Below are 11039 nucleotides of genomic sequence, written 5' to 3' on the forward strand. Positions count from 1 at the left end.
CTGCTCCCATGTTAGGGGCATAGATATTTACAATTGTTAGATCTTCTTGTTGGATAGACCGTTTTAGTAGGATAGACCCTTTAAGTAAGATATAGTGTCCTTCCTCATCTCTTATTACAGTCTTTGGTTTAAAATCTAATTTGTCTGATAAAAGGATTGCCACCCCAGCTTTCTTTTGGTGTCCATTAGCATGGTAAATGGTTTTTCACCCCCTCACTTTCAATCTGGGGGTGTCTTTGGGTCTAAAATGAGTCTCTTGCAGACAGCATATCGATGGGTCTTGTTTTTTAATCCAATCTGATAGTCTGTGTCTTTTGATTGGGGCATTTAGCCCATGTACATTCAGGGTAACTATTGAAAGATAGGAATTTAGTGCCATTGTATTGCCTGTAAGGTGACTGTTACTGTATATTGTCTGTGTTCCTTTCTGGTCTATGTTGTTTTTAGGCTCTCTCTTTGCTTAGAGGACCCCTTTTAATATTTCTTGTAGGGCTGGTTTCGTGTTTGCAAATTCCTTTAGTTTTTGTTTGTCCTGGAAGCTTTTTATCTGTCCTTCTATTTTCAGTGACAGCCTAGCTGGGTATAGTATTCTTGGCTGCATATTTTTCTCATTTAGTGCTCTGAATATATCCTGCCAGTCCTTTTGGGCCTGCCAGGTCTCTGTGGATAGGTCTGTTGCCAATCTAATGTTTCTACCATTGTAGGTTACATATCTCTTCTCCCGAGCTGCTTTCAGGATTTTCTCTTTGTCTCTGAGACTCGTAAGTTTTACTATTAGATGTCGGGGTGTTGACCTATTTTTATTGATATTGAGAGGGGTTCTCTGTGCCTTCTGGATTTTGATGCCTGTTTCCTTCCCCAAATTAGGGAAGTTCTCTGCTGTAATTTGCTCCAATATACCTTCTGCCCCCCTCTCTCTCTCTCTTCTTCTTCTGGGATCCCAATTATTCTAATGTTGTTTCTTCTTACGGTATCGCTTATCTCTTGAATTCTGCTCTCGTGATCCAGTAGTTGTTTATCTCTCTTTTTCTCAGCTTCTTTATTTTCCATCATTTGGTCTTCTATATCCCTGATTCTTTCTTCTGCCTCATTTATCCCAGCAGTTAGAGCCCCCATATTTGATTGCACCTCATTAATAGCCTTTTTTATTTCGACTTGGTTAGATTTTAGTTCTTTTATTTCTCCAGAAAGGGTTTCTCTAGTATCTTCCATGCTTTTTTCAAGCCCATCTAGTATCTTTAAATTGATGATTCTGAACTCTAGATCTGACATCGTACTAATGTCCGTATTGAGTAGGTCCCTGGCAGTCGGTACTACCTCTTGTTCTTTTTGTTGAGGTGATTTTTTCCATCTTGTCATTTTGTCCAGAGGAGAATAGGTGAATGAGAAAACAAAATGCTAACAGGGTAACAACGTCCCCAGAAAATACACTCTAAACAAATCAGAAAAGACCTGAAACCGGGGGAAAAGAAAGGGAAAGAAAGAAAAAAGAAGAAGAAGAAAAAGAAAAAGATAAAAACAAACAAAAACAGAACAAAACAAAAAAAAACAGAATATGATCAAATATGATCAGGCTGGTGCATAGATCAGTGCCACACACTAGATTTTGGGTGTATTTTGGTCTGTTAGAAGAAAGTGCCTCCCAAAATTTTGAAGAAAGAAAAACTCATATATGTACAAAAATAAGGGTTGATATGATGAAGGGATAGAATATGACTGTAAAGATAAAATTATAAAAAATTTTATAAAAGGAATTGATAAGTTGTTTGAAAAAAGAAAGAAGAGGATTAAAAAAAAATGTGATCAGGCAGGAGAGTAGAGCAAAGCCATACACTAGAGATTTAGGGTATATTTTGATCTGTTAGAAGAAAGTGTATCTCAAAATTTTAAAGAGAGGAAAACTTACATATATATGCCAAAAATAAGGGTAACTACTATGAAGGGATAGAATATGACTCTAAAAATGAAAAATAAAAATGTTTTTTAAAAAAGGGTTGAAAAAGGGAAAAAGAAAAATTAAAAAAAAAATTAACTTTGAAAGACTGAAGAATCATGGTAAAAAAGCCACGGATTCTATGTGCAGTATTCCCCTAGCGCTGGAGTTCTGCTGTTGTCATTGATCGGTAGACTTGGTCTTGGCTGGATGTTCTTGCTGATCTTCTGGGGGAGGAGCCTGTTGCCGTGGTTCCCAAATGTCTTTGCGGGAGGCGGAATTGCCCCGCCCTTGCTGGTCCACGCTAAGTAATGTGCTTGGGTTTGCTCTCGGGAACTTTTGTTCCCTATAAGCTTTCCGTACAGCTTTGGAGGAGGAGAGTGAGAATGGCGGCCTCCCAATCTCCACCCCGGAGGAGAGGAGAACTCGGGGCCCCGCTCCTCAGTGAGCCTCCAGAGAAAAGCAGTCAGTCACTCCTGTCTCCCCAGTCTCCGGCCGCACTCCGTGCTCACCCGGCCCATGACCGAGCATTTCTATCTCTGGCACCCGACTCGGTGTGGAGTCTCCAAACCCAGCAGATCCCTGCGGTGCGCTCCCACGCCACTCCTCCTGGGGGAGGAAGGAGAGTCTCCCCGGATCTGCCGCTTGTTGGGTCCCTGCTGGAGGAGCAGTGGCCTGTGCCGCAGATCACAGTTTATGGCAACCCCGAGCTGAGACCCGCGCCTGGGCTCCGTCTCTGCAGCCGGCTTTCCCTCTCTGATACCTGGGAGCTCTGCCGCACTCAGGCATCCCCGGTCTTCCTGTGACCCTGAGGTTCCTGAGACCACACTGTCCCTTGAGGGTTCTACCCCCCGCTTAGCCACTGGAGTGATGTCCCTCAGCGGAGCCGACTTCTAAAAGTTCTGATTTTGTGCTCCGCTGCTCTTTCACTTGCCAGAAGCGGCCAACAGAGGTCCCCTCCACCGCTGTCTATCCTCCCGAATATCGCCTCGGATTCACTTCTCTGCACGTCCTACCTTCCAGAAAGTGGTCGCTTTTCTGTTCAGAGAGTTGTTGCTATTCTTTTCTTCGATCTCCTGTTGAGTTTGTAGGTGTTCAGAATGGTTTGATCCCTATCCAGCTGAATTTCTGAGACCAGACGAAATCCAGGTCTCCTACTCCTCCGCCATCTTGCTCTGCCCCCGATAGAATACTTTTTTCAAAGAAATTACAGTTTGTGTTTCTAATGTAATGACCCCAATATAAGTGAAATTTATAATATGTCAATTTGAGAACTATATTGAAGGGGCTTCATAAGTTATAACCAGTATATGTGATGGCAAAGAAAATGAGAGAAAGTGACAATATTTTTTTTAAACTTACGTTTTTTTATGTGTATAGCTCAGTTGCAAAGAGAAGTCCTATTGTGGGTTGTGTATTTCCTAACTATCAAGATAAAGTCAGTGAGGTGAAAGCTTTACATTACTATACCATAATGCCTGTTTAATAACTTTATGTTCTTGAGTTGTCCAAATTGTTGATTTTTCTCTGCTATCATTATGGCTGTCTAGTACAGGAGTAATTGGCCTTGTAGTTAATTTTTCTTTACAAATTACAGATGCCACACATTGAAGCACTTTTGAAAAGAAAGTTATCAGAACAGGAAGAACTGAGGAAAAAACCTAGAAGATCATGTACTCTTCCAAACTATACTAAAGGCAGTGGAGATGTTTTGGGAAAGGTTTGTGTTTAAGCCTATTAAGAGGCAGTACATTTTATTATGTTGTTTTGTCTAAAATGTGTTAAAGTGACATAATAATAGTGTCAGTTTCTTTGTACTTTTTCATTTTTTCCCATAAATTACTTGTTCTCGTTACCATAATAGGGATTTGGCAGAATTTAAAACTGAAATGCATAATTCCGTAATTCTTATTTACTGTTGAGGGCTGTCGCAGAAATTAGCATGTTTCAGTCCAAGGCTTGTTATCTGCTTATAGATGCTTTCATGTTCTATGACTTAATAGGTAGCCAAGACCTTTCCATGTGACTCAAACTTCAGTGAGACAACAAAAGAAAAAGATTAGAATTTTGTTGAGTCTAATATTGTTAGAAAGTGAATTCTGGGATTTAAGCTCCTAGAACTTAAGAAAAAATAACAATAAACAAAAAACTTCATGCATATTTACTGCCAAAAGAGCGCCATTCTTTCTTCTTTAATTCTTTGCCTCTTTGGTCTTCCCTTTTGTCAAATGAAATGTATTTTCATTTTTATCTTATGATTATTCAGTCTTGAACATTCTATTTTATAGAAAGTGTTTCTTTATTTTTTAAAGATTTTATTTGACAGAGACACAGCGAGAGAGGGAACACAAGCAGGGGGAGTGGGAGAGGGAGAAGCAGGCTTCCCGCAGAGCAGGGAGCCTGATGCGGGGCTCGATCCCAGGATCCAGGGATCATGACCTGAGCCAAAGGCAGACGCTTAACGGCTGAGCCACCCGGGCACCCCTCTATTTTTTTTTTTTTTAAAGATTTTATTTACCTACTTGACATAGAGATAGCAAGCCCGAGCAGAGGGAGGGGGAGAGGGAGAAGCAGGCTCCCCGCTGATCAGGGAGCCCAGTGCGTGGCTTGATCCCAGAGTCCTAGGATCATGACCTGAGCCGAAGTCAGATTCTTAACCAACTGAGCCACCCTAGAAAGTGTTTCTTATAGGTGTCCTCAGCACCTTCAGTTTTTGATGGTATTAAGATTTGTGGTATTATATGTATATGTGTTTTCCTTGCTAAACTTTTCCATTTAATATGCATCTCCCCTTTCTGCTTTCACCTCTGTTTTAAAATTGAGGAAACTGAAACTGAGGTACAGAAAGATTTAAAAAAACTTGTTCAAGGTTACATAACAAGCGGGTAAATGGCAGAGCACAGACTCAAGCCCAGGCAGTCTGATTCCAAAATCTGATTGTTAAATCACTGTTCTTTATGCCTATGTACATACTACTTTTACAACCACTGTATGAGTTTTTTATAGTGTTTCTAGTTTTTGCATGAGGATATTGAAATTCAGAGAACTTGTCAATATATAGTTAGTAAGGGGCGGAACTTAGATGTAAACCAAGGTTTCCCTGACTCCAAAGTCCATTGTAGTTTCTTTATAAGTGGTTCCCTAACATCACAAGCCAACTACACAGTGAAAATAGAGGGTAATGGTTATTCCAAAAGTGTGTAACCATGTTTAATAGTGAAACCATGTTGCATTATTCTTTAAACCCTGAATATGAAAATTGAAAAATTAAGATGTAAATTTATAAGTTGGAAAACAAGATTCTGATTTATAATTTTTAAAATTGTTATTCCTCAGAACCAATTTAAAGAATTTACAGAAAGAAGCTGTCTTTATAGAAGAAGCAGTCCTATGATTTAAGCATATAGATAACTATAGTTAGCCTGCTTTTAGGTACTGACATTCCACATTCAATGGTTATTTGATACAAAATTCTTAATAGGTAAGATTTTACCAAAGCATAAAATAAATTTTAGTGGAAGAAATATATTTTAAAATCTTCCATTTTAATATTTCTCATATCTAAAAAATCTGGGGGAAACCTTTGAAGTCTCATTTTATGTAGGCTCTCCTCTGTCCTCTCAGAATATGAGCCCTCTCCTAACCATCAAGAGAAAGTTTTCCACTCCCTTCAAATCATGCTTAATCTTCATTGATACTTCTTTAAAAAAATTCTTCCTGGTATTTATTCTAACTAGAATAAATGTGGAATGTAGAAGGGACAAGAGGAGATTTTCACCTAGACTTTATAATGTGTTTTGTGTTTATTTTTATAATTGTGAATACCTCAGTTAACTTGGATGTTTTAGTCTTGCCCTCCTTAATTCCAAATACCTTGAAATTCCATCTGTATTTCTTTCGTTTAAGTGCCATTCATCTCCTATCCCTGAGGAAAAATTCATAACATCCATGAAAAATGGCTAGGGTAGGCTCAAAAAAGCTGAAAAAGTAGTTAAAGCTTGAATGAACAGAACATTGTATATGGTACACAAGTAAAAATAATTGAGCTCATGTCTCCTTTCGGAAAAGAAAATATTATATATATACTTTGTATCACCTGAAAGTTTAAGGAGAAAGTGTAATGTTGAGCCTTCTACTCATAGCTTTACTTAGATATAATTACCCCATGGGCCGCCTGGATGGCTCAGTTGGTTAAGCATCCGACTCTTGATTTCAGCTCGGGTCTTGATCTGGGGGTTGTGAGATAGAGCCCATGTCGGGCTCAGTGGGAAGTCTGCTTGGGATTCTCTCTTTCCTTCCACCCCCTCCCCCCACGCGCTCTCTCTCTCTCTCTCTCAAAATATTTTTTTTTAAAAATTACCCCATTTATAAGATTAGAGTACTTGTGAGCAACCACAAAAGGGATCCCTGTCCTAGCACTTGTGGTCACACGTAGAATGAGATCACTCACTTTGATTTGCCTCTTCTAATACTTCCTCTGTTTGCTGGAACATTTTTTTCATCTTCGTTTACATGTACTAGTTTCTTTGCTTGTCTCTCTTCTTATCTTTATTCCACTAACAGAGCATTGGAATACAAGAGTAGACATTGTGATGTTTCCAACAGTGACACATATTCATCGCTAAGGCAGGTTTTTGCAGCCTGGTCAGTTAAGAATAAAGGATAGACAGTTCAGGAGGAAAGGAGAATGTTTTGTGGACCATTTGTTTTTGTGTGTGTGTGGCAGTTTTAAGTTAATAGTTTTTAAAATCAGTACTTTTTAATGGAAACAACTTGACCAACAATCTGTCACAGAATTCTGAGACCCATTAAAACAAAAGTTTGATGAGGAAAAAAAAAAAAAGAGTAAAGGATAGATGTGACTATACCAGTGTAGTGAATGAGCTTTTGAAATTGGCCTCAAAATTTCAATCTTGTTAGACTTTGAGCAAGAATGCTTGTGACTAAAGTATTTGCAAATAGGAGAGGGGCTACTTACCCTAAGTTCCAGTGTTTCTTATAAGCAGAAGAAATCATTCTTATTTGTGATGTTTAGATTTGTTTTTGAAAGAAATACTATAATATTGGAGTAAGATATCTACTTAGAAAGGTATGATATGTAACTATATTTTTAATTGAATCTTAATCTTCATCTATTGTATGTGTATATTATTTAAATGTATTTTATGATTACTTTATCAATTAAGACATATCTCAATAGTAGAGCTATCAACTGAAAAATGTACATCATCAATTAGCTGATAACATTCTAAGTATTTTTACTTGCTCATTTCCAAAATTTATAGGAGTTTAATTTGTAGATGAGTTTCTCCAAAATTTAATAGCAGAATAGATATTTAATATTCAAACCAGTGAGTTTTTGTAGCTTGAGAATTTTTTGTTAATTCATGTGAGTATTTCAGAAAAGGTTTTGCTGTTTAGATGTGGGCTTTTAAAATACTTAATAGCAAATTTTTATACATTTAAAAGTTTTTTACTTGATTTTTAAAAATGGCTTATAGATTGCACACCTGGCACAAATTGAAGATGATAGAGCTGCAATGGTTATTTCTTGGCATCTGGCAAGTGACATGGACTGTGTTGTCACCCTGACCACTGATGCTGCACGTCGTATCTATGATGAAACTCAAGGTCGTCAGCAGGTGTTGCCCCTGGATTCTATTTATAAGAAGACTCTTCCAGATTGGAAAAGGTTAGAAAAAAAGTGGGAGTAATGACTTTTTCTGAAATATCTTTTATTACATTCAGTTAGCCACTGTATAGTAACGTCATTAGTTTTTGATGTAGTGTTCAGTGATTCGTTAGTTGCATATAACACCCAGTCCTCATCACAACACGTGCCCTTCTTAATACCCATCACCTGGTTACCCCGTCCCCCCACCCCCCCTCCCTTCTGTAACCCTCAGTTTGTTTCCCGGAGTCCAGAGTTTCTCATGGTTTGTCTCCCTCTCCAATTTCTTCCCATTCAGTTTTCCCTCCCTTTCATTCTATTGCTTATGTTCCACATATGAGTGAAACCATATGATAATTGTCTTTCTCTGCTTGACTTACTTCACTTAGCATAATCCCCTCCAATTCCATCCACGTCAGTGCAAATGGTGTGTATTCATCCTTTCTGATGGCTGAGTAATATTCCATTGTATATATATACCACATCCTCTTTATCCATTCATCTGTTGAAGGGCATCTAGGCTCCTTCCACAGTTTGGCTATTGTGGACATTGCTGCTACGAACACTGGGGGACATGTGCCCCTTCTTTTCACTACATCTGTATCTTTGGGATAAATACCCAGTAGTACAATTGCTGGGTCATAGGGTAATTCTATTTTCAACATCTTGAGGAACCTCCATACTGTTTTCCAGAGTGGCTGTACCAACTTGCATTCCCACCAACAGTGTAAGAGGGTTCCCCTTTCTCCACATCCTCGCCGACATTTGTTGTTTCCTGTTTTGTTAATTTTTGCCATTCTAACTGTTGTAAGGTGGTATCTCATTGTGGTTTTGATTTGTATTTCCCTGATGACTAGTGATGTTGAGCATTTTTTCCTGTGTCTGGTAGCCATTTGTATGTCTTCTGTTAACGAAGTGCTTAATTTTAAAATGGTTTCTATAAAAGATGCCAAAAACAAACTGAGCAGTGACTCAAATTATCTAGATTATTTTTATTTTCGTTACAAATGTGTGTACTTCATTAAGGTTGGTATTGCAGTGTATTTACTCATATATGCTGGCCATGTTTAATTTGCCAAGTAAATGTTATTTGTATATAGGTTACACAGGCACGTACAAACCCAAAGCAAATTTTTGGCTTTTACGATAGAAAGGATGTCAATATCATTGATGAAATATGAAACTCTTTTATTTGGAGTAAGTGTATAGGTGCATGTGTTTTGTCCTGTTTATGTCCTGTGAAGATAAGCAGTCATCATTTAGGTAGAGAAAGTCTCTGTTGTAACTGCCAGTAGCGAAGTTGAAATGTAAGAGACTATCTAGTTAGAATGTTTTATTATTTTAATATAAATCTGGTTTCTTTAATTCCTCATTTACTTTTTAAAACGTTTTTAGGGAATAACCATGCAAACCAATCAGGCATTTATTATCTAAATTTAGAAATATTTTATGTGTAGTCTGATTTTGACCTTAAAAGACTGAAAGGAAATGGTAACAAAACAAAAAAGATAAAATGTAGAACAGTATTGATAATTTTCTCAGATTCCTAAATAGAGCTTTACAGTTGGGTAGGAATAGGGACTTAAGGAGAATAAGAACTCTAATATATTAAAGAGTCTACTGTGTTGTTAAACTAACATGTATTTCATTTTGTAATCTAAAAATAGTTTGAGGAAACAACCAGAATTTGAACTCGAATCTGTCTGCTTCTAAAATCTCCCACTCTGCTACTGCTCAGTACCCATTTTAAACAACATGGGAAAACCAGTCAGATCATAATTCCTGTGTTCATTAAGGGTAATACTTTTGGTGTGAATAATTTTTCCCTTTAGGAGGGCTTCTTTTATCAGCAGAATCCATTAAAACCAAGTTAAAAATCTTTGATTTAGGGAAAGTATGGATTTGGTATTTAGTGCTAATGTTTGCACTGGAAACTAGTTATCCTCTCTGTTCCTGGTATTGTGGCTCTTACTGGGATTGAGTTACCTAGCTCCTAGAGCCACCCCTACCCTCCAGCACTCCTACTTTCAAGAAGATGTGCGAAAAGCTCTGCCATGTGGAAGGGAGAGGTCCTGACACACTAGTCAGCCTCCACCTCTTGAATCCCATTGTTGTCTCTGGCTTCAGTTGTCATTCTGTACTCTGTGGGAAGGGACACAGAGCCAGAGTACCTGATCTACCTCCCTCACATGGATCTCTGTCTTGGGCCTTGCCTCTTCCCCTGTCCATGCTAGGGTCACTCTCCACATGAGATAGTCATTTTATTGGCATCCCCATTTAGGGCCAGCTTTAGAGGCTGCTTTTTCCCTTGTCAGACTCAACAGCAGTTAGTTTATATTGATTTTAGTAGAACAGATAAAACTAAGTAGGTATTCTTATATAGTAAATATTCTCATTTCTAAGGAAATTTAGGAGTGTCACTTATGGATGGGGAACTGAGTTAAATGATCGCAATAATGATAAGCAGTATATACATATGTTTTCTATATTGTTTTTTAATTAAAAATACATATTTTTTTTAATATATTTTTTAAACTTCTTTTCATTCAGACCTCTACCTCATTACCGAAATGGAAGATTGTATTTTAAACCCATTGGAGATCCAGTCTTTGCCCGAGATTTGTTAACATTTCCAGATAATGTAGAACATTGTGAAACAGGTAAAGGAAATTATGGTGGCTTTTTAATACAGATGCTACACTTATGATCCAGATATACAAATTACTGGTTATGGAAATTTATGTTCTTATTTATTTTATAAGTTATAGTTTTATTGATACTTTAATCTCTTTTTTCTTGTTAGAGAAAAGTGTTGCAATGAAATTCTAACATTACCATTCTTTCTAAGAAAATTTTGTAATGTGTTAATATTTTAATATGACCAAAGAAGATGTCATAATTTTTAAAATTTATTGAATTTTTTAGTATTTGGTATGCTGTTAGGAGACACCATTATTTTGGATAATTTGGATGCTGCCAATCATTATAGAAAAGAGGTATGTATTTGAATTTTTTTTAATTTGTAGCTCTAATTTTAATGTGTATTTTTAAAGTTTAACATATTTTTAAAGTTTAAAAGCCCTATATAGAAATAATTTTATGATAATATTCAGATGGCTAACCTTGTCAAACCAATTTAAATCCTACAAATTGATAAGCAGTATAAAATTGGGCACAATATGTGAATGAATGGGCCAAGAAATTCAAATGAGACATGTTTTTGGGATTTGAAATTGTCTAAAACTCAAGGCCAGTATCTACTCTTGACAATGGTATTGGAAAAAGTATTCTCAGATAATGTTGTGGAAATGTAATTTGGTGTAACTCTTATTTATTAGTTGTTAGGGCTGCTGTGACAAAGTGCCAGAGACTAAGTAGCTTAAACAATAGAAATTGATGGCCTCACAGTTCCAGAGGCTTGAAATCCAAATTCAA

General features: G+C 37.2%; 1 protein-coding gene across 4 annotated transcripts in view; it reads left to right on the forward strand.

Annotated features, from left to right (window-relative positions):
* Positions 1–11039, forward strand: part of SMCHD1 (structural maintenance of chromosomes flexible hinge domain containing 1) — a 145009-nt gene that overhangs the window by 106872 nt on the left and 27098 nt on the right. For all 4 annotated transcript variants that reach the window (XM_032421494.1, XM_032421492.1, XM_032421495.1 and 1 more), the window contains 4 exons: positions 3531–3653; positions 7435–7625; positions 10155–10264; positions 10530–10600. In XM_032421494.1, coding sequence (XP_032277385.1) covers positions 3531–3653; positions 7435–7625; positions 10155–10264; positions 10530–10600 — 495 coding nt within the window. The remainder of the gene's footprint in view (positions 1–3530; positions 3654–7434; positions 7626–10154; positions 10265–10529; positions 10601–11039) is intronic.

This window comes from Phoca vitulina, unplaced genomic scaffold (genome assembly GCF_004348235.1).
Source record: "Phoca vitulina isolate PV1807 unplaced genomic scaffold, GSC_HSeal_1.0 scaffold24, whole genome shotgun sequence".
Taxonomy (NCBI): domain Eukaryota; kingdom Metazoa; phylum Chordata; class Mammalia; order Carnivora; family Phocidae; genus Phoca; species Phoca vitulina.